The sequence below is a fragment of the Cydia pomonella genome, chromosome 2 (genome assembly GCF_033807575.1).
Source record: "Cydia pomonella isolate Wapato2018A chromosome 2, ilCydPomo1, whole genome shotgun sequence".
NCBI classification, from domain to species: domain Eukaryota; kingdom Metazoa; phylum Arthropoda; class Insecta; order Lepidoptera; family Tortricidae; genus Cydia; species Cydia pomonella.
Genome location: NC_084704.1, coordinates 17,790,772 through 17,815,786, shown reverse-complemented (window position 1 = coordinate 17,815,786; position 25,015 = coordinate 17,790,772). Strand labels below are relative to the sequence as shown.

The 25,015-nt window shown below is 38.7% G+C and overlaps 1 protein-coding gene across 1 annotated transcript in view; it reads left to right on the top strand.

Annotated features, from left to right (window-relative positions):
- The window catches only part of LOC133530486 (muscle-specific protein 300 kDa-like), a 188,502-nt gene that overhangs the window by 118,596 nt on the left and 44,891 nt on the right, over positions 1 to 25,015 (top strand). Inside the window, 11 exon segments of the mRNA XM_061868397.1 lie at positions 6,500 to 6,632; positions 6,967 to 7,139; positions 9,043 to 9,194; positions 14,283 to 15,075; positions 15,157 to 15,276; positions 15,278 to 15,316; positions 15,403 to 15,615; positions 15,693 to 15,968; positions 16,619 to 17,845; positions 17,847 to 20,872; positions 20,874 to 25,014. Coding sequence (XP_061724381.1) covers positions 6,500 to 6,632; positions 6,967 to 7,139; positions 9,043 to 9,194; positions 14,283 to 15,075; positions 15,157 to 15,276; positions 15,278 to 15,316; positions 15,403 to 15,615; positions 15,693 to 15,968; positions 16,619 to 17,845; positions 17,847 to 20,872; positions 20,874 to 25,014 — 10,293 coding nt within the window.

Here is a 25,015-nt window from a genome sequence, read left to right as displayed (position 1 = left end):
TTTTATTTTTTGTATATTCGACTCCTAAGGGGGTTGATTTTGGGTTGAAATTTTTTAACGACTTCTACGACGTAGGTACCTATTTATTTAAAATATAAATCCCATGTCATGTTATACTTAATATATATATATAGTCCTCCTCATCGTTTTCGATGACGGCGACCCCAAATAAACACATTATGGACGTTGTCTACCTACGAGTAGAGATACTTAAACAAGCCCAAATTATACAGAAATATACATTAAATAGAAGTTTAAAAAAATTTAAAGTGTATTTCATACGTATTTATGTAGGTGTATGAAATTCCTAATTCGTGACATAATAATATTGTTACTGGTAAATATGTGAATAATTATTAATCAGTGATATCACGTTATCATTGATTTTAGCGCCAATAGCTATTCTAGGGCAATGCCTTGCAATTTATGATATTCATACCTATGTATAAAATATTTAGGTACTTTATTATTATTTATTTATTTATGACATTAAAAGGTTACAATTGTTTGTTACAACAATACTCCACAAAACTTTATTTAGATTGATTGTGGAGTCAGGTGGCAGTTTCTCTAATTTCTATAAGTAGGTATTACGAACAAATCCCCTATACAGTGTGTGTCTTTCATAACGACACTAATTTCAAGGGCTGAAAGTATAAGACCTAATGAACTGAAATTAGCATTTTTAGTCAAAAAATAAAAAATAAAAATTTTCATACAAATTAATTGGGCACGCAATGTATCAGTAATAAATTAAACTTAACAATTGTCATGTGATTTCATTGAAATTTCGCTCTTAGTGACATCCTGACACCTATTACAATTACCTACATCGTACATGTCGGTGACACTTTTGATTGACGAGACCGTCAAAGATCATGACAAGTGACCTTGTTCGTAAGAAAAGGACTTAACCGCCCTGCTATCGCGAAACACTTTGCGAAGTTTCTCCTCTCTTTCTCACTCACAAAAGTTGCTTGAGGAGAAACTACGCAAGTGTTTCTTGGTCAAAGTTCGATTAAAAATAAAAAAAATATTAAAAAGTTTTATTTATTCAAAAAATAAAATCAATCTCTGCGATTCACTCGTCGAAGATAACGATGTTCGATGTGACGTCCTTGCATTTCGATGCAAGTGTTGCATCGGCGTATGAGAGACTGACGTACGCTTTCAAAATTAGTGTTCTGCTGAAGTTTTTGAAACGCGTCAGTTATTCTGTTCCGAAGATCTTCAACAGATATTTGTGGTTTCGAATACACTTCGTTTTTTATGGCCCCCCATAAAAAAAAAACTAACATCGTGAGGTCCGGTGAACGGGCCGGCCAACGTCGAGACCCAAATCTACCGAGCCAGTGGTTTCCAAACATTAAGTTCAAATGATTACGCACGCGAACTGATGAATGTGCCGGAGCTCCGTCCATTTGCAACCAAGTCAGCTCCCGTGCTTCTTCTGGCAACGAATTGAAATAATTAGTCAATGGACCACTAAGTAATTCCAGGAATTTTTCGCCATTGAGATTTCCGTCGATAAATACTGGACCTATTATACGGTCACCATGAATGGCTGCCCAGACGTTTACAGCCCATCGGTATTGATGACCGGTCTCTCTTAGCACACGAGGATTTACTCTTGCCCAATAGTGTGTATTTCTCTGATTCCACACGCCGTTCCGAGTAAAAGTACTCTCATCAGTCCATATTACTCTTGAGGTAAATTGGTGGTCGGTATTGTGTTTGTTCAATAGCCAGCGACTAAATGTTAAACGTGGCAGCAAATCCCTAGGCAATATTGCGTGTGCCTTTAAAAATTTGTAAGGATGCTGCAAGTTTTTTTTGAGAATCCTGTGAACTGTTTTGTGCTTCATTTGGAAATGTCGCCCGGCATTTCTTGTACTGCATTCTGGATTTTCAGCAAAATGTTCCAGTATAATTTCTTCATTACGAACATGAAGACGGGGTCCATTTGCCAACGGTTGGATTCTCCCAGTAATAGGCATGTCTTCCCGGACACGCTGCAATGCACCGACTATGACTCTGGGGTTTTGCGGAATTCGACGATTTGGAAATTGCTCCCGATATAATGTTAACGCTAGTCTAGCATCTTGCATAGCTTCGCCATACTTTATAATCATATCCGCTAATTCTTGCGAGGTATAAGGCGATGGTCGTGGCATTTTGGCAAGAAAATTATGACATGACAATTTCATGAAAAAGTCACCTAAATATTTTACGTCAACCTACCTGCATCCTGTCATACCAGCCAGTGCAGTCAAAAGATTGGTGTAAGTAGGTAACTTTGTGTTAACTAAGAAGGCGGAATCAGATAATTGTTTCGTTTAAGTACCGATTGATAACTTCACATTGATTGGGTTGAAATGTCAAGATAACATCGAGTTTGTTGATCAACACAGACATTCCTAATAAATTTAATAAGCATGTTTGAAGTAGGTAATGTGATTTCTAAGAAGTGATAATAAATGTATGTGCAGTGATTTTTGGTATCAGTCTAGCTCGGTGAATAATGCGATTCATAAATGTGGTGGCTAACAATAAGACACAGAAAGATTTGTTGATGTAAATTTGTTGTGCTAGTGTGGTCAAAATCGCGTATGTTTTAAATTGCAGTGTTTTCTAGTAGTGAATAATTCAGTAAATAAGTTAACGTCGGCAACAGTTCCGAGTTACTTTAATGTTTTGATCGAATTTAAATGGAAACGAAACTAGCTCTTCCTCTCTGAAACGTCAAATAAATGTTTGCATTACATTGCTGCTCGAGATTTTTTTTTTTATTAATTACTCTTAACTATAAAAGGCAATCGTTATATTCTTTTGATAAAACTGTTAACAGCACTTTAAACTATCGTTACTTAAAACCAATGTCGTTATGAAAGACACACACTGTATAGTATTCAAGAGATACTTTTTCAAAAGGTTTTTAAGCTATTTTTTTAAGTTCTTGTACTATACACCGTGTTTTATTGAATTCCGTTAACTTCGGGGTATCGGTAAGTACGTTTAAGGAAACTAAATGGCATAGTTACTTAAAAAAAAATTACTTATATATTATTTTAATTTTTATAAAAAGTAATTAAATATTGTATATAGCATTGTTGTAATACGGGCATTACATTTAACTCAACCAAACAATTAAAAACTGTGACATATCAATGTCATTTCGAAGCTCGATCGTCCGAGACAGTACTTACGTTTAGTAACAAATGTATTAACTCATACTAAACACTAATCAGTATGTAAACAGGCCCTAAGGCAAGTGTACACGCTCGTAAGGGCCTCATAAGATAAAAATTAATTATTGATTATCTCCGAAATGGAGTTAATTAGAATACCGGTGACTTTGAGAAAGTTACTTAGTTTAGCTCAGGAATGCACCCTTGAAATTAACGGAAATAAAAAAAACACGGTGTATACTTGTACTTATCACATACCAGATATATTATCTATCTGTATCTTTGGGGCTCGCGCGTTTGTCACTAATACTCATGATGATAGGTACTACGTATACACAATATTTCGATATAAAAATAATCAAAATAAGTTCAGTACCAGAAATATTCTGATAAGTTAAGGAATAAGTGGAAAAAATGAGTATCTATTATTTCTAACATAATTTCTAATGTCAGAACATCAACTTTATTGTTATTTGTTTAGGCACGTAAACATAATACAACGTAACTTTTTTATGAGTACGTAGGGCAACATTGTCTGTATACTTGGTAACTCGTGACCAAGGCATCTGTTTTACAGGCGAATGGAAGGGGAACCCCCTTGCCACTTGTTGCACGGTCTACAAAGCTTACAGCTGTTAGGTTACCCGTCTACATTGCGACACCACTGAATCATTTCCGTTTTAATTAGTGAATAGGTCGCTTGTAGTCTATATCGGATGTGTTATATACCGACCTTGAAAATATATTTCCGGTGTTACTACAGAAGAATTAAAGAATTTTAGTAAATATGGGGAAGGAAAAAAGCCTTATCTTTATTTTAAATAAAAAATATAAAGTAGGTACTCTTTGTACAAAATATTTTTTTTAATATATAAATAGACTTACTTTGAACGTCTTTAATTGTTTTGATGCAGCTCTATTTTTAGCACAATTTCCTTTCATTGAAGTAGGCATTGGGTGAATGCACTCTTGCTGTTAAGGGGAAAATCTTTTTGCATTTCTTTAAACAAATAACTATAAAATACTGCGATTGTAATAGATTGAAAACGAACGATAATTAAGTAAAAACTTTAATAATTATATTTTTGAGTATTTGAGCTTTAAACTACCCAGATGAGTAGGTAGTTGGTAGGTACATCATTTTTAGACGCATTATCTTAAAAACTAACAATACTCCATCAGCTTCAATAAAAACTACAAGTAACCCAAAACTAAAAAATATTATTAAATTACACGATTTTAGAAAAAAAAGGTCATATTTAATAAGAATTATAAGTTTCAAATCTATCCTGAAATGTTTATAATCTAGGAAATAAACGCCTGTAGGACAAATAATAAAAATGCAAGCTTTGTTTTGGGAAATGTGCCTTAATATTGATAACCTTTTGAATGTGAAACTGATGATACCAACATCTATTTTTCAAATATTTCTCTTTTTAGGTACCCGCTTATTAAAGTACCATAGCTATCTTAAAACTAATGAGAGGTAGGAATCAAAATCAATATAGGTAGGTATTCTGTACTCCAATAAGGCCCGTCACGTACAAATCTCAAAATATGATTGCACAATGATTCTCATGACTTCATGATGCCTTAACTGGATGATGTCATGCCACACGGACCAACCAAGGCTACTTCAGTCAGTGATCGCACATCGCTATGACAACACAAAAACAAATTGCTCCTTATTGCATTGTTATAAATCAGTGCGAAATTCACGTGCCTACTTAGTTTATTGTTTTTTGCTTTCTTGTTTTGTTTTTATTTAGTTAAGTCGTAAACATTCCGCGTAAAAGAAAGGTGAGTGAAGTGGCGCGCGAATGTGTAGTAAAAAGGTTTAATACGTGTTTCAAATATATTGCGTTGCGTTCAAAATGTATTAAATAGTTTAGACTTAGGTACTCTTTTGTTTCGTTTTATGTTTTATTATATACTTGTCAGTTAATAGGTATTTCTGATTCCAGTCTTCTAACTTAAGATATCTTCTAACTAAAAACAAGAGACAAAACTTAGTAATAGGAATCTACATTACAGTTTAAAATGAGCTGAAAAGTTAAGAAACCTAATGAAAATATTTCTGTATTCTTCGAGTGACGAGTTATCTTTGTGATTAGGTTTTAGAAGTGAATAGCTTCACACGAACAAATAACACGCTATTAGATAACATGTCAAGGCCACGAGTGTGTAGGAGGCAACATGTCAATTTGTTAAAGCAGTCTTCCTTATACGAGGACTAATTGACTAATTGAGGACTAATATAATGTTGAATTTTGCGTGTAATGAATTATGCTACATTTTGTCGTAATCGTGTTTACTTCGTTTAAAACATATTCATAAGAACATAATTTACACGATGTATAGTATCACTTAGAATTTTAATCATCAATTATCAGTAGAACGTTTTTCAGGAAAAAAAATCATAAATATGTACGTACGTAACTTTATCATATTCTTAGGAACTGTAGAAAATAATGCCATAAAAACGTTATCGGGTTATCAGCTGCATTCTTGATAACATTGACAACAAAACAAGTTTAAGGTGAAATGCGTTAATATGTCGGAATAATTAACGCATTCACTGCCAGGAGGCGTGGCCTAGGAACAAACTTGTATGACGGTGAACGCATATATGCGTTGCTGGCAGTGAATACGTTAAATGACCTTATACTACTAATATTTATATAAACTGTTCTGGAGTACGAACACGATTGTATCCAATTTCCTTTCCGGTCGTATTAAAAATAAGTACAAAAGGCGGACTTAATGCCTTAAGGCATTCTCTACCAGTCAACCATAGAGCAAAACAGAAATTGAAAGGCTCTAATAGGTTTACCTCATGAGTGCCATAACGCTACTTGGGACTTACAGGAACTCGTTAAATTAGTAAACAATGGCTATTGAAAAGTTATTTTTAGCTCAGTGGTTGCTGTTGCAACTTTTACAATGTTGACAATGACTCGTCTGTTGATTCATGTTTAAATAAAAATTGTTTAAATATTATTACTTACAGACTCGTTTACTTAATTTTGCTTAAATGCTATTATGGCTAGCACAAGTACGGTTCTTCGAGTCGAGTTTACTCAGTAACAGTAGAAAGTTATTCCTTTTATCTTCAAGTACAAGTTATGATGTACCTGTAAAATACTTAGGTATCTATTTATTATGCGGGAGATCCTCTGTCTGGAATTGCACATCTATTACGAATTCGCTAGACACCAATAGTGCTCATTAATGCCATGGTAATGGATTATTTTTTACCAACTATATGCAGTGAAGTTCCAGTTTATAATAAACCCCACGTTTGATCGTAGAACCAACAGCCGCTCTTGGACGTGGTCCGGGAGCGGGCGCGCGAGCTCTGCTCAGGCGCGGACGCCGCCAGCGGCGAGCGCGTCGAACAGCGCACGCGCGAACTAGCCGACCGGTGGAACGTCTCCTGTGAAGGTAAGGCTGTCACATTTTCCTTATTAACTGTTTAGTTGTAAAACTTGTAAAGGTCGTCGGGCTCTACTGAATACACACATTAAATATCCCATTCGATTATTTTCTTTTAAGGAAGATGAAATGCAATGCACAGTAAATGTCGTCCGGAGCTGTGTGGTTTCCTTTTAATATAAAATTTGCAGTATCGCTCGCAGACGTATCTGCTTGTTAAAAAATACTTTATGATCACATCTCATATTCGGGATTCCTGTGTGCTATTTTAGTTCCGTTAATTATCAACTCGAAAGAACACTATTTGGTGCGAGTTGAACGCTAAAGTTTACCAAACTTTTAGGTCTCGCTAAGCGCGCTGCGACAGCTGAGAACCAGCTCCAACGCTGGAGTCAGCTCTTGGAAGTGCAGAGGAGCTTGGCAGCGGGCATCACCGCGGCATCCGACCGGCTGCGCCAGCTCGACTTCAGCCCGAGCACGAGGCGGAAGGCTGTGGACACGAGACATGCGTTGCAGGTCAGTGGTTGTTGAATCATTGTAATGGAAGAAACTTTCGAATTGAGCTATGACTACGTGTAGAAATAAAATGCCCGAGTTGATCTGTAAAAGCTTTAAAAAAAAATATGTCAATTATTTCCGAGGCATGTGCCGCTGAATATTTGAAATACCGCCGATCTTTGGAGCTATTTTGAAATAATATATACTTTTTATTAGCGCAATTAGGTGTACGTGCTCTACTAATAATTATTTATAGTTCGTACAATGTACAAGCTGTATAAAATTTTACACCACTACTGTTAACCAAACATTGTTTGAATCCGGTATATTGGTGAGCCTACATTTAACGTCAACTCATTGTATGTATAAACAATTAAATACATAACTTATCGTATACCAGAAATAGATAAATCAGACTTGTAAAAGAAACCTTGTTGGATAGACATTTTAGCAAGATTCCTCTGTCAAAGATTGTAATAGTTGTTTGCATCACACGAAGCCCGCACTAATCCTAGCTGCTGTGAGTCACTCGCGGCAATAAAAACGAGCCGGGAAGAACATTCCTTAAGCTAACTCATTCGTGCTCCTGCTTATATTTAGACATTTAGGTGTCTAAATGTGTGTGATATCCAATAATAATGTTGGTATTACTTTTATTTTTTTTTGTTTGAAATAGGTATCCAACACATTATTTATGACCGTATTTTTGTTTTGTCCTTTGTCCAACCTATTTACCCCCTTATTCATAAATGTGTACTAAAGTTACGATGCCGCTGATCATCGTTTGTCCTTTTCCATCATACCAATACGCCGGAAAGGGACAAACGATGATCAGTGGCAAAGTAATTTTAGTACACGTTTATGAATAAGGGGGTTAGCGTATACAATGTATTGATTAGCCAGATATCGTTCCTCCGCTATGTTATCAATATGGGTAAACCCGTCGAGTGCCTGCAATGCCGAGTAGAATGCGACGATCGATTCCGAATATTGGAATAGTTCCATGCAAAATCACAGATGAGAAAAGCTCTCCAAGATATTCTCTTAGCGTCAGCCACGCTTATATACACACAAACAGTGACTGCTTGTATTAGGTCCATCAGCACATAAAATATAATATAATTAAAATATTTAAAGCTATTTTATTACTGTGTATTATTTTCTTAAGTGCACAGTATAAACTATTCCTTTGGGTAGGTAGGTAGATATTTTTTATATATCCTTTTTTATATCTATATCATGCTCTTACATTACCTAAACAAAGCATAAGTAATATTAATTTCCTTTAGAACATTCTCCGATTTTCATGGCAACATTTGACCTTTGAAACGATTTTTTTTTATTTTGTAGGTTTGCCCTAATTATTATTTACTGAGTGCCAAAGCAATGTGTTGATATTGGCAAAAGTTAGGTTGGCAATTCCCCAAATCTAAAATTTAAAACGTTAAACGCATCCATTGATGACATGGGAGCTCCCTCTGGCCATTTGACGCAATACTCGTAGTTTTAGAGTTCATTCCATTCATATATAATTTTCCATTAGGTTCTTACTCGTAATTTACGAGTAACACATCTACTCTTATTTGCCATATATTCAATTAATACAATGAACCTAATCATCGCCTTATTTAGATTCAACAACGTTTGGTTAATTTTGGTTACACTGCACATTTGATTGAGTTGTACATTTTTTGGTTATGTTGAGAAGCATTGGGGTGCTATTCTCTTTGTGTATCTGTCTTGTTATAATGTCGCCACTAGTTCTTAATTCTGAGTTAGGCCCCCACGGAAAACCAGCGCGAAGTCCTACCGCAGCATGATGCTGAGTGCGGATCCTATTCTAAATGATATAATTGTATTTCATCATATTGTATCTATATCATTAAGTATGGTTTCGCTAGATAAACTTGTTTTTCACCAGGAGCTCCAGAGCGAAGTGGCAGGCCTCGAGGACACGAGGGACGAGCTATTGGAACACGCGGACTTTGTCGTTGCGCTGCTGAAGCCTCACTCAAAGGAGACGGCCGAGGAGACCGACCGATCCGTCAAGGAGCTCGTAGATACTTATGAGAAGTAAGTGCTTGTTCATTATTTTTTTTGTACAGGAATTATTTCAGCAGGATGACGGTGCTGTAGAGTGTGAAGTTAATATGATGAAATGGTTATGTACGATATAGTTCATGTCATCCATGATAAGTTCGCCTTTGTACATAACATTTGTTTTTTTTGTTTTGTTTTGTCTGTTTTATGTTAACCTGTTTATGTGCAATAAAGTGACATACATTCATACATACATGACGCGCAGATTTGTCAAATGTAACCTTTACCTAATTACATGACATCACGAGTCTAGGTACGCGTCTTCGTGAATGACACGATCTACACCGTGTTTTTATTGAATTCCGTTAACTCCGGGGTATTGATAAGTACTTTTTAGAAAGCTAAATGGCATAGTTAATTAAAAAGAGAAAAAATATATTTTATTTTTATAAAAAGTAATTAAATGTTGCATATAGCGTTGTTGTAACATGGGCATTACATTGAATTCAACCAAACAATTGAAAACTATGACATATCAATATTATTTCAAACATCAATCGTCCGAGATAGTACTTAAGTTTATTAGCAAATGTATAATCTCGTACATACTATATGTACACTAATCAGTATATAAATAGGCCCTGAGGCAAGTGCACGCTTATAAGATAAAAATAAATTATTGATTAACTCTGAAATGGAGTTAATAAAGGGATAACTTCGCCTAACTACCATATATGCCCCTGCAAAAGTGCAATTGATAATTGGCCGAGCGTTCGCAATGATCTCCGTTTCAGTTTGGGCTATAATGCTTTCGTATTTCTGGATGTTTTCCTCTGCAGGTCGCATTTCTCAACCGATTCTCGTGAAATTTTGTGAGCAAGTTCGGTAGTATATTTTTTCTAAAATGTTCAAAATGGTAGAAATTGGGTAAAGACCATTGTGAGTTCGTTGTGATTATAACTCAGCCAAGTAAATATTTGTTATTTTTACATTTTTTAAGCTTATGAAGTGTATCGCAAGGTATGCAGCTCACAGAGAACTAGTGTAAAAACTATTAGAATAATTATTGCTTCATAAAACATTCGCAATATCAGTGTCGTCCTTAGCACAAAATCTCGAAATAATTTTCCTAGAATCACCATTCAGTAAGTAGGTCATAAAGTCTAAATTAGTTAGTTCAGTGGACGCTTCGTACGCACGATTGAAAGTAAAATATGAAACACCACCAACAAATCTTCCAAGAGTATAGACGAATTTTGTTATAACAAAATTCGCATTTGCCAACGTCTTACGAATTGGCGTTTACTCAAGTAGTTGACATCCGTCAACCACGCCTCGTATACCGAAAAGCTTCTTCTTATTTATTTACACTTATGTGAATGTAGTAAAGGTGACTGTCGTTTACACGCATGCAGTATTTTATCAGCAGCCTCCCGGCGTCTAAATAACTGACATTCTGAGATTCCTGGATTCATGTTTGGATTTTCCTTTCCCCACAAAGCTTTTTATTTATTTATCAAAGACTATTATTTAGGAGTTAGGTTACCAAGTAACTACTCACTTTCAATGAAACATAAATTCCACTTAACAAAAATCGCTCGAAGCAGACGTTTAAAATTCGTCGCCAGTCGCTGACATTGGGTGCCTTGACCAGTTTATTGCCTGGCTTCCAAAAACTCACGTCTTCCCACACAGCCTGTAGCAAGAAATCCAGACCGTATTCGCTTAACTTAGCGTCTATATTAACCGCAGAATTAAATGTGTTTGACATTGGTCACGTTATACCTACATTGCAAATTTAATCGGATCTCTAAATTTAATGACGGGTTATTGAGTTTCAAGTCCTGCTCATTTGCTATAAGGTCGAGTGCCATCGCAGTATAGACTTAGCGTTTTGACATATATGGACCGGTCAAGGGTAAGCATACAACTTATTGCACTTAAGCCGAGACTGGCTTTCTGCATGGAGAAAATAATAATATTAAACTTAAGAAACTCAAGACGGAACAAGGAGTAACAGAATTGTTGCATTGTAACATATGGTAGTCATGAAACTCAACGAAAAAGTATTTTTTAAATTGTCCCGCAAAATTAAATGATTTTACGGTAGATATGAAAAGTATTTATTTACAAACTGAGCTACAAACTGGGCCCTAGATTGTTGGACGAGTCTGTCTCTGACTGTCTGTCTGTCTAGACGAGAGCGAATTAACGAATCAAATCGCTTCGTTCATGTACGCCTGGACGTTCGGTGATGCAACGGGACAGGTGAAATCGTATGTAATTCGCGAATTGGATTGGTCTGGTTATGAATAATTTAATTCTGAGGTCATTTCAAATTCGGTTAATTGGGGACTGAAACAGGATATAAACCTAAATCCGAATCCAAGAAACATTAAAAAACTGTTTACATTGACTTTGCCAATGCAATCATCGCACTATGCTATTTAAAATCACCATTGATTTTGTACAGGCCCGAAATGATCTCATTCGAGACAAACTCGAAATATTTCTACCATTAGATAATGCAAAAGTGTCTCCGAACCCAAGGACTTTAAGATTTTTAGTTACTATGATGTCATGTATTCGATACGTACAATTTGTCATTCCAACCGTTTAATCGTGATTGGTCTGCAATAGCTAAGCTCTAAGGCTCAAAATCGATTGAGATAAATTTCGCAATGCGCACAGTTATCCTGGCGGCCCGCGGAAAATTGCGTCACGATCTTTTTTAGAAGATTCATGTTTGTGTTACAATGCGGGGTTTGTGCCTTCCAACAAAGTTCAACTCTTGATTTAGGAGGCAATAGTTTATGAATTACTCAATGCTGCCGCCTGACCTTGGGTTGGAGAACCGGTGGCCGGTAGGGTGTGACGTCACTTTTGTAATTTATTTGTGGTCATGATACTCGGTTTATTTCCGCTTCAGTTTACCTAAAAACCTTACATATTATAGACAATCATTTCATGGTGAGTTTACTTACTCACCTACGGTATTTTGAAGTTAATTTAATATTTATTATAAAATTTTAAAATTAACTTAATACTAAATATTATAAAATATTGCAAGAGTTACTTTTATTTTGGTTATTAGTATTTTGATTGTTAACTACATTTATTTCATTAAATGCATTGCATAATACACGTCTGATATTTTGTATGCTTGGATCACTGACATAAATGTACACCTCTATGGCTTGGGTTATACTTTACCTTCCTTAGGCCCAGAATCGTTAGTTTTGTTTTTAAATTTGGAACCTTATCTTATTTAATCAATGTTAAAATTACGTTTTGGAATAAAGCCTATAATGACTTTAAAGGCCTCTGGGACTCAGGATGTTACACACGGCATATAACCGCCATTTGTAAAAATACCTCCCCAATTTTCTTATCTCTTTTTTTATGTTCTTATAAAATAATGTACCTAACTAATGAACATACTGTATTGTTCGGCTTCGTAAATGTTGTTCGCCACGTGAGGGCTCTCAAACTTCCTGAAAGTTAGTCACCTACTTCGCGGTTACTTACGTTGTGTCATCCTTATTTCCTGTCGAATGCAGAAGCTGATATACTACGAGGTTAATTTGAGCCAAATGTAAATTAATTGTAACATTGCGAATAGGTACTTCAAATAATTAGTTTATTTAATTTTAGTAGGTGGGTAATAGTAGGTAATTACAGTAGGTACTAAGCATATGCACAGAATAGCTAACATTAGGAGTAGGTACGAGAAGGTGTTACTGAAAATAAGCTAAGTGAATTGATTGTTGACGTTTTCTTGTTTTATTTTTTTTCATTAAAACCGCCCCAGTTATTGTGAAAAGCCTAGCTCACGCCAACTTCTATAGGTGGTCTAGAACAGAATCAATCAGCAGGCGCCGTTTCATTACAGAAATGACGCAACTTGCAACAAGTTACTCACAAAACGGAGCCTTCCCGCTTCCGCACAGAGTGTGATTTACCAGTGCGCATGCCCCAGACGTCGGCGCGGCAGGGGACGTCCGTGTAATCGTTACTTATTCAAACTGGCAGACGTAGGTATATCGATGTGGTCCGCGCATGCGTCCAGCCACTTTGTAGGTCAGGGCCTCACAGTCTGCACTGGAACCTAGCTGCAGGGATAAAGTTAAACTATTACGCCATTTATACCACATATTATACGTTTTTAAACGTGTCCGCTTTAAAGACGACATGTGCGAACAGCCGGGGGCCGCAAAGTGTGTTTTAAAACGATACAGAAGCGCGGTACCCTTCCGCGATCCGACAACAATACTCCTCGGACCGGTCCGAAAATAAAGCCGCTTGCGGGGTTTCGCCAGTTTCGAAAGAAGATTATTTACGTTCTATAAGGAGATCGGGACGGACTCGCGGCGCATTCGGACGACGATAAAGTGTATTGCCGCAAGAAAATGTGATGCGCTGATTCGAGCGCCTGTGCTTATTTAGCGGTGATGAGTCATGGACTTGAGCGTATTTCTGTAAAGCAGTCGCAGGGATCGTGAGAATTTGTAAGATTTATTATATGTACAATACCTACGAACTAGATTTGGCAACGTTTAGCCGCATGTTTACCCAATCGGTGCGCGAGCCGGCCGGCGCGGCGTAGCCGCTGCTCACGGATGTCATTAGTTTCTACAAAAGTTAACCAGTGGGGATATAATATTATTTCATATATGTTTATATATATACTAAATGCCTTATTCAATTTTGTCAACATATGGCATTCAGAGTCGACTCAAGGCCGGCATTATCATAATGTAAACCGTGCAAAACGTAAACACTAGCTGCACCAAAAAAGCTTGCTCTGATGTCATCGGCAAACATTGGAGCGTGAAATATAAAATTAGATGCGTTCAGCGAATCTATCGAAAACGGTTCATTGAGCGACGAGCGGGCGAGGCGAGCGGGCGCCGCGAGCGACCGGCAACGAACGACGAGGTACGGCGGCGGCGCTCGCGCCGGCGACCTTCGCCGTCACGGGCGCCGCGTCACACCGCGCCGTTAGACTATTTTCGTCGCATTTTGGCAGCTCTCCTAAACTCGTGCGCTCCCTACCGTATCCCCGTTCTAAACAGTCCACACTGTACGCTCTTATCACTCTAACGTGCATTTCTTTTACAGATTGCGACAGACTTTAGCGGCGAAGCTCGCCGAAATCGACGAAGTAGTGTCCGAATTCGACCGCGTGTCCGAGAAGATAGACGCCTTCCGACAGCGAATAGAAGTGTGCATCGCGAAGGTCAAGACTTTCTACGCGTTCGGAGAAGACAACGAGAGCGGGCTCCGCTCTCTGGCCAAGGAAGTCTCCGATCTCGCGGAGGCCACGAAGAACTTTACGGACGAGAGCAGAAAACGTTACGGCGGCTCCGCCCCTGCGGACGTTTCGCAGGAGTTGTCCTCTCTCGAGCTGTCTGCGGAAGCTTTGACTGCGGCCATGGAGGAGAAAGAGCGGGAATGGAAGCGCGCGCGCACGGCGCGCTCTGAGTACACGGCTGACGTCGAGGACGTCCAGGCCTGGGTCCGCGCCGCGGAGCTCACGGCTCGCGACCGCGCGCTGCCGCCCGAGCCCTACCGCGAGCGCCTGGTGGCCACTCGCGCCGAAGTGCCAAGCGTCACAGACCGTATGGAGCGGCTGACGCGCAATGCGCGCGCCATCGTAGAGGGTTCACGCGACGCCGCCGAGCGGCAGCTGGTATCGTCGACAGTGAGCGCGCTGGCCGAGCAGCTGGCGGCGGTCACCAGCGAGCTGGAGGCGCGACAGGCGGCGGTCGAGGACGCTTGCGACGCGGTGGCCCGGGTCCTGGCGCTACTCGAGCGCGTCCTGCTCTGGGTCGAGACGCAGCGAGCATTCCTCGCGCGCCCGCTGCCCCTCGCTGACCTCGCTGAGGCTCAACAAAAACAGACTGAATATGGAGTAAGGCATACTACTACATTGATTTTCAGTGGGAGGTGACTATTTTTGTTTTGTTTATTTACACTTTTGTTTTATTTACAGAATGCACTCAAGAGTTGTAAGCAGCAAACAAAGAATTTAGCAGATATGACTAAGGAAATAGAAGCCATTGAACGCGTCACGAGTTCAGGGGATTTGCCCGGTAGACTTGAGGCGGCGGAAAAATGCAACCATAGACGTTGAAAAGCGATTAGCAAAGACCGTTAGTACAACAAAAAACAATAATATAAGAATTAGATATCATCATATATTTACGTATTGTACATAACCTTTATTGTTTTTTTACAGAATGGTTTATTACAAGAACTTGCGGAAGAATGGGAGAGGTGCGAAAAGAAGCTTAAAGATGTCGGCCACTGGTTGGAAGCTACGACGCGAGCGCTCGAAGCGCCACAGAATGCTAAGAAACCCCTGAGGGACCGGCTGGCACTCAGAGAGAAACTTATAAACGACATCTCCACACAGAAAACGAAGATTTCGTACGCCGTTGAGAAACTCAACGTGAGTGTCAATCAAGCGTATGAACCGAGATCAGCGTCGGGCTGAGGCTTACTGTTGACTGTTTGTTTTCGACGCAGGTACATTTCGGGCCGGACGGCGTGGCGGCGCAGTCAGCGGGCCCGGAGGGCGTGACGGATGCGGCGCGCGCGCTAAACAGCTCCTTGGACGCGCTGGGCGCCAGCACCGGCTCGCAGGCGGCGGCGCTGTCCGCGGCGCTGCAGCAGGTGGAAGCGTACTGCGCCGACGTGGCGCGGCTGCGCGCGCAACTGCTCGACGCCGAGCAGCAGCTGCGGCACGCGGCGCAGCCTAACTACAGTCCACGCGACCCCGAGCGCGCGCAGAGACAACAACAGGTAAGGACCGTTGTGAGCTCAGCATGGTCGCGCACTCAGGGAGTCCCGGCTGACTAATTTCGCCCTCCCTGGGCGCGCGCCCTGTAGACGTATGTACACGCACCGACACCATCAGGTCTAGTAGGCGGCTAGCGAATATTCTAGTTTTGTTTATCGAATTTGAGGTGGCGAACACGGCTTAGCACCGACCCGGCCGTTTCGTGGGCGGTATCGGGCCACCTGTACATTATCACTGGCTACGCATTCATTTTTATTTTTCTTTTGTTTGTTTCCTCCACCCTCACCCGCTACTAACTTGTTGTTCACGTATCCTCGTAGGCATGTCGAGAGAGAGTCAAGTCGTTGCAGAGCAAGATTCAGGCGCGAAACGAGCGAATAAAACTTTTAGTACAGCGCGGCGGGCCCGACGCGGACCCGCTCCCCGACGCGTAGCCACGAAATCATATAGCTTTTAAGTCCTTCTGCTAGTTATCTATTCGATTCCTCAATAAAATTATTATATATTAAATATTGAATATATATATAATCGAAACATCGCAGCTACAGTCGTTTCTTTTCATGATCCTCAGCTTTCATCGCCCACACGAAACAGAATCATCTAATTAAACGAACACTTGTAAATTATCTCTTTGTCCGTACTTGCGTATCAGGAGGTCACCCGGCGTATCGATGAGCTGACTCGGGCTATCTACGGCCTGGACCCGTACTTCGTGATGCCCCCCGCGACGCCCTCGGACGAGGCGGCGCGCACGCTGGCGGCGCTCGTGGCCACCGCCGACAGCGCCCGCGCGCGGCGCGCACGCTCGCCCGACCGCCGCGCCCGCCCGCTGGCCGTGCCCCAGCCGCCCCGCGGCCGCAGTCCTGCCTGGGTGCTCGGAGGAACCACCTACGCTGAGATAGTCCGCGGTCAGGGCTCCAGATCTAGCTCTGTCTGTTCTCAGAGATACCCGAGCACCCAGAGGCACTATGAGATCCTTAATGTCGAAGAACCCCGCATCGGTTCCTCCGCATCTCACGGCGAATACAGTGAAATAAGTGCACGGTGTGAACATACAGAATACGATAGTGCTCGGTCCAGTGAGACCTGCGTGTATGAATGTGAAAGTGAACCTGTTAGGGTAGAAATTTGCCGGGACGAATTTGTACCATATATTGAGGAGGACTTTCATGTAAATAAACCTATGGACTCTAAGGTTCAGGAACCCGTTCATGTGGCACAGGTTGTGGAAACCGTGGAGGAACTCCCGGTGCCATCATTAGAAATAATTCGACCTGACTATCAGGAAAAAGAGCGCAGTCCTGACAGTCGAAGTCGATCTCAGGATTTATCTTATGCGGAAATTCTAGCTCTAGGATTACGTAGACAACCTAAAACACAAACAATTGTAACTCTTCCGAAACCACAGGTCGCGCAAGTTGATATAGCAACGGAAGTTACAAAAGAAGTAGAAACTCGGATAAACCAAAAAGAACGTACTGATCATTTGAAGCTAAAACCAGAGAAGCCAGAGCGATCGCAACGTAGCCGCTCCAGGGACATGCCGAGACAAAGGCGAGCTCCCGAAAAAAGGCAGCCTAAGGCTCACGAAACTCAAGTGCAGAAAAAGAAAAAAGTTACTAAAAAAGTAATAGAAGTTGATGACTTTGATGACGCTGATAACGAAGACATGCCAACTTTCGTTGAAATGAATGTAGAAAAACCAGATACTTTTAGAAAAGAGGTTACTAAAAAAGTACAACACAGCGCTACTGTTGTGGAAACTGTTACTGAAATGGTTTTAACAAAAGTTGATCAAGAAGAACCTATTGATATTGAGCATAAGAAAACAAAAAAGAAGAAGCCAAAGAAATACAAGACTAATGAGGATGAAATCGAAAAAAGCACTTAAGGAGATTGAAAGTCTTGATAAACACAAGAAAAAGAAAATAAAAGATATTCATGAAAAGACAGAACCTGAGTTTTCATTTGAAGATCAAGTTAACAAGGACAAGACAACAAGTCTTGAAATCCAAGTTTCACCAGAGGGAGCGACAGAAAAGCTAAAATCTAAGAAAAATAAGCACAAAGTTATGGTCACAGATTTTATAACTATAGAATCACAGGTTAAAGAACCAGAAACACGAATGCAACATCAAAAGATAACTGAAATGCTAGAAAATGATAAAGTAGTTGCTGAGGTTGCAGACGATACTAACCAGGAAGTCAAGAATGAACAAGATAATAAGAGGCCTAAAAATAAAAATAAAAAACCCAAAGAAGAAAAACACAATGTACAATCCCAGGATGTTGACAATGCTTTGAATGTTTCGCATTTGGATGATATAAAAATTGTAACTGAAAATATAACAAAGGATGATCGATTTGATATTAGTAATTTTAATGAAAGTCATGCGAAAAGCGATAAGCCAACTAAAAAGTTGCCCAGTGCAGTAACATCGACATCTGAAATATCTAGTAACTCGGAAATAACATTACTGACAACCGAAACATCGCTAACACATGAGTTTCTAGACAGTTCTGAAATAGAAGGTAAATTTATACAGCAATCTTCCTTTGACAAAACGATACACAACCAAGGTATGCCTGAAAAAGTTACTGCCTGCCTGGAAATTTCCAAAGAGAAATCTAAGAAAAAGAAAGACAAAAAAGGTAGTACTAAAACTCAAAGTCAAGCTCTAAACTTGATAGAAACTAAAACTAAAACGGATTTAGAAACACATATTGAAACAAGCATTCAAGATAACACCGGAGAAGGGCCAAATATCCCTACCCAAATAGATGATCATTTATCTCAAAATGAGACTGTCAAGAACGAATCTTCTGAAATTGTAGACGTGTTTCTTGAAATAGAACAAGTTAAGAAGGAAAGGGGAGTAACGGAACCTGATAAAAAAATATTGAGTCTTAACCGGGAGAGTCCAGAAACAGTTATTAATGAAGCTACTCTAATTCAGCAAGAGGATACAGAATCAAAGCTTACGTTAAATAAATCGGCCAAGGGTAAATCCAAGTTTAAGAAGACAAAACAGTTACATAATGATCCAGAAAAAGTTTCCGAAACTGTAGGAATTTCAGACGAAACTGACAATACTTCGGAGAAACAAACAGTTCCTAATTCTAAGTGTAAAAGATCTAAGCAATTGGAAAACGAGTCTAAGACCCAAGCTTTAATAGAAACGGAAGGTAAGCCCATTAAACAAACTGATGAAGAACAATTCGAAGTAGTGAAGAGCCATAAAAAGAAACCTAAATCTAAAAAGCCAAAAGTAGTACACGATGAAATAGAACGAGCCTTAAAAGAGATTGAAGAGTCACAGGCATCAAAGAAGAAAGAAAAGTATGCGGAAAAAATACTGAAGAAAAATCAATGTTCGGAATATTTGTCAGAATCTCGCAGGACTGAAAGTAATGTAGATATTATACATGAAGTAAAAGAAAACCGTATTACAATGGACTGGAATACACTGATGGCTGAGGAAGAATCAGTTCCTCTAGAAATTATCAAACAACCGGAAACACTAGAAACAACTCAACAGGTAGCCACTGAAGTGACTATACTTGAATCTAACGCCATATTGAAGGAAGAGTTAAAAAATATTTCTAGAGATAATATATGTGACGTTAGTTCCGAAAGTACTTTTAACGAAACGAAGTTAACCAAAGATTTGGTTACTACTAAAGTCGACATTAAAAATATAGAACAAGAAACAGCAGCAAGTCTTGCCAGCGAACAAAATAATAACGATAAAAATTTCAACACAGAATCCCTTAAAGATACTGTAATAGTTGAAGAAACTACTATCGAACCAGTAATTGAAGATGTAAAGACTAGAACTATATACCTTATAACTCACGAAGAAAAGAAACTACCTCCCATCAGGACAGTCAAAGTATTTAACAGTAAAAGCAATTCTTTGGAAGAATCGGAAAATATTAAAGAATCAACTGCAGGTGCAATCACTGATGCAAAGTCTTCCACTTCTCAAGTCAATTATGATAAAATCACTACTGAAGAGGAGAAAACCGAGAAAGAACGATTAGTAGATAAAGACTTCCATGATTTACGTATAATAAGCAACTATACACAAGCTACAGTAGAAAATACTGACATGCACACTATTTCTAAAGAGTTAGATAAGTCTTCCGTAAAAACATATGAAGAAACTGATTCTTCTGTTATCGATATAAGTAGCAGCGGTGATACTTTGAAAGATGACTTGCGAAAACCTCGTCTAGAGGAAGCGGATAAGTCACTATCTTTCGTTCATGTACCAGAATCTTCAGCACATACAATTTCAAAAACAGAGGTCATAACTGTTTCTAAATTTCAAACTAACGTCAAAATTGATAAAAATAATATGGCCGACTACAAAGAGATACATAAAGCTGAAACTATAGTAACGGGCCACGAGATAACCGATTCTGAAGTAGCGGCAGAAGATCAAAATACAAATGAGGTCGAAGAAGCCATATTTGGTTCGGTAAAAGACCGTAATAAAAATGTTAAAAAAGAATCTCAAAGCTCTTCAATTCCCTATGAGGCGCTTGAAGAGATCAAAACCTATTCATTAGAGTTAGATTTCGATCAGATAGATTATAATTATTATCAGCATGTACTTAAAGAACGTGAAGACAAAGAGAAATTGACTGAAGTTAATTTATACAAGAACATAGTACCGAAAGAATCACGTAAATCAGCTGAAGCTACTGATACTTGTACAGAAGTTCTGCGTCAGCTCAGGGAAGAAACTCCTAAGTATAGTTATCATGAGATTAATGCAGCCGAAGCCTTGCTTGCTTCTCTCTCAACTGAATCAACTTTGCAAACTATACCAAATAAAGAAAATAAGACTGCAATTGAACCAGAAAATGAAACATTATTGAATTTACAAAACGGTTGCTGAACCTACTGTTTCGACTGGTAATAACGAACTAACAAGTATTGAAAACGTAGGTACTCAAGAACCGCATCGGCATGCGGATGCTCTTAAGTACCTTAGTCACGAAGTGCATCCGCAAAGTTATCACGAACTTGTAGATGCGGAAAGTATATATGTTATGAATAAAGAATGTCGTCAATCTCCGGCTGAGCAGTTAACCTTCGAGGAATTGCTTAAGCATACCCCTGACGTTGAGATTAATGCAGCCGAAGCCTTGCTTGATTCTCTCTCAACTGAATCAACTTTGCAAACTATACCAAATAAAGAAAATAAAACCGCAATTGATCCAGAAAATGAAACATTATTGAATTTACAAACGGTTGCTGAACCTACTGTTTCAACTGGTAATAACGAACTAACAAGTATTGCAAACGTAGGTACTAAAGAACCGCATCGGCATGCGGATGCTCTTAAGTACCTTAGTCTTGAAGTGCATCCGCAAAGTTATCACGAACTTGTGGATGCGGAAAGTATATATGTTATGACTAAAGAATGTCGTCAATATCCGGCTGAGCAGTTAACCTTCGAGGAATTGCCTAAGCATACCCCTGATGTTGAAATTAATGCAGACGAAACCTTGCTTGCTTCTCTCTCAACTGAATCAACTTTGCAAACTATACCAAATAAAGAAAATAAAACCGCAATTGAACCAGAAAATGAAACATTATTGAATTTACAAACGGTTGCTGAACCTACTGTTTCAACTGGTAATAACGAACTAACAGGTATTGAAAACGTAGGTACTCAAGAACCGTATCCGCAAAGTTATCATGTACCTGTGGATGCGGAAATGACTAAAGAATGTCGTCAATTTCCGGCTGAGCAGTTAACCTTCGAGGAATTACCTCAGAATACCCCTGATGTTGAAACATTTGAAAAATTGAAGATGTCTGAGACACAATCTACCAACGTACAAATTAAAGAAGATGCCAAAGAACTAACTCCGAGTTTAATGAATATAGTCTGTGAACAAACAAGGCATAACTACCATGAAATTAAAGACGCTGAATGTTTATTAGCTATCACAAACACAGTTGAAGATAGTCAACAAGTAGGATCTAATACTGTGGAATCTACCGAAAAACAAGAGAAAACAGTTTCAACAAGTGAAGAAGAACTCACCGCAGCATCTTCAGTAGCAGACATATATATTGATGCTGCAATTAACGAAACAAGTTTAGAGCATGTCCAATATGTGCCCGTGACCAATGGACTGAATAAAGTAACCACTGTGACCAACAGTCAAATAAATATTAATAAATTACGTATCCATGAATTGCCTAGATTTAATTATCAAGACATTTATGACGCGGAAAAATTATATGCGATTATAACAAGCCGTTCTCATGAAGAAATCACTGGATCAGACATAATTCAATCGCAGGAACACGTTAAGTCACAGACGTTGGACGAGACAATCCAAAATTCGGATAAAAGATCTATAATATTAAAACCAGAAAAAGAAATGAAAGCCGATCAAAAAATAAATGAACTTACCAATTTGATTGAAAATTCTGCCAAAGATGCAGAACCTAGACCTGCGGGCAGCTTGGGATTGGTTTTAGAATCATTGCGATATAGTTATCATGAAATTCAAGATGCCGAACAGAAACTGGCTGTTCTTATCACTGATAAAGAAAACAAAACCTTAGCAAAAATCATGGAAGATGACAGTAGTATGAAATGTATCGAAAGTCAAGCTGAAATAATAAATAAGCAAGATCTTTTTAGAGACGATCCGAACGCTGCAGAACCTCAAAGCTGTACTTCTACCATATCAGATCCTACTGAGTCTTGTATTCCAAATAAGGATGCAAATTATGAAGAAAAGCAATTTGACTATGTAATACCTGAAGATGAACTGAAGCATACCTTAGTTTCTATGATATTTAAGGATAAAACATTTGTTGAAAATAGTATACAAGCTGCAAAAACGATACAAGTTGTTGACATTGAAAATAATTCACCCTCTGATGAAGGTGATTCTCATACATTTATCGAACGTGATAATGACGTTGACACGGGTAAAAAGGGCGAGTCTCGCATTGCAGAAGAGGAAATAGATGATGAATCAGGTTTTGTTATAGTAAGCACCAAATATGTGATCCAAGAAAAGCCTTTAGATTCAACAATTAACTTTATTCATACCATTAATGAACCAGTGTGCACCAGTATTTCTCAAGTCGGTACGGTTATAACATCCGACCTGAGTGAGAAGCCTGCCGAAAAACCATCGTCAGAACCTACAATAATAGAAGAAGCCAATTTGGAAGTAGTAAATACACCACCACTCACGTTAAACGATTCTCGTGAGTTGATTCAACACGAAATACAATCCACCTTCAATGTTGTAACTAAAACATGTACTAAAGCTGATACGCAATTTGTTACGGACCAAAGTGTTCTCAAATCTAAAGATTCAGATGTTTCTATTCAATTAGGACAAAATATTATATCACCCATGGATACTGACATTGAAACCGTTATTCCGGAACTAAGTGATTTCGTTAATGTGACAAAATCTAAAACAGCTACTGAACAAATAGTTTTACCACGTCCAGATTCCGAAATTAGTAAACCAGTATTAATTAATGAACCAGTGTGCACCAGTATTTCTCAAGTCGGTACGGTTATAACATCCGACCTGAGTGAGAAGCCTGCCGAAAAACCATCGTCAGAACCTACAATAATAGAAGAAGGCAATCTGGAAGTAGTAAATACACCACCATTCACGTTAAACGATTCTCGTGAGTTTATTCAACACGAAATACAATCCACCTGCGATGTTGTAACTAAAACATGTACTAAAGCTGATACGCAATTTGTTACGGACCAAAGTGTTCTCAAATCTAAAGATTCAGATGTTTCTATTCAATTAGGACAAAATATTATATCACCCATGGATACTGACATTGAAACCGTTATTCCGGAACTAAGTGATTTCGATAATGTGACAAAATCTAAAACAGCTACTGAACAAATAGTTTTACCACGTCCAGATTCCGAAATTAGAACCGAAGTGAAATCTCCCATTCATAGCTTGCAAGATTTACTCCCTTCTATAGATTCTATTCCCGAATTTAAACCTTCATATCCCGTTGTAATTTCAAACTTATCAGCTGATGCTCCTGAGTTTACCCCTTCTTACATGTACAAATCTATAGAATCATCGTCAGAAATGATAATTCCTTTTGGTATTGAGCAACAAAAACAATTTCCGGAATTACATGGAACTAAAGACATTACTTTTAATCCTGAAACAGATACTGAAGTGAAAACTTCTTATTCCACAATTTTACAAACTAAGAAGGAAAAAGAATCTCTGTCTGGAAGGGACATTTCAGACCCTGCCAACAAAACACCTATGGAAACTCCGAATGAGACTGATAAACTAACGGAAGAAGACACGCAAGCTCCATCTAAACGACACAAAAAGAAGAAAAAGAAGGAAGATAAGCGAGAAAAAATCGTAGAACAACCTACGAATTTTAGTACTGAATCTGAAGATGTTGAACCAAAAACTGCCGTTATTGAGCCGATAAATGTTTGGGCTAAAAGTAGTGAAGATGGCAAATCATATGCTGAAGTAACAGCAGAAGGGTTGATCGAAAATATAGACAGTAATTTGAATAAACAACAAGAATCACAGCTTATATACGAATCTCGTGTGAAACATGACGTGAAATCCAGTGCACCTGAGGAAATTAGAATTACACCAGACCCACAGATAGTAGACTCTAATGAAAGTTCTTGGGCAAAAATAGTTTCAATCCATCATAATTCTCCTGAAAGAGTCGAAGAAGTACCGCACAAAGAAACATTTAAAGGAATTCCTGTACACAGACCACCACTGATATTAGTAGATGAAAGTAGTTCCGAATATAAACCTGAAGCGCCTGTTGATACAGAAGGTTTTATCATTGTTGAGAAAAGGAGCCGCTCTAGGTCTAGATCAAGAGATAACAGGTCTCGATCAAAATCAAATGTTACACTTTCGTATGAAAAACGTGAAAAATCTGAAAATAGGTTTCAAGCACTACCCATTCTTAAACCAATAGAACCAGTGGTCACTAGTCCTAATGAAGAAGAAAAAAACGATTGCGGAG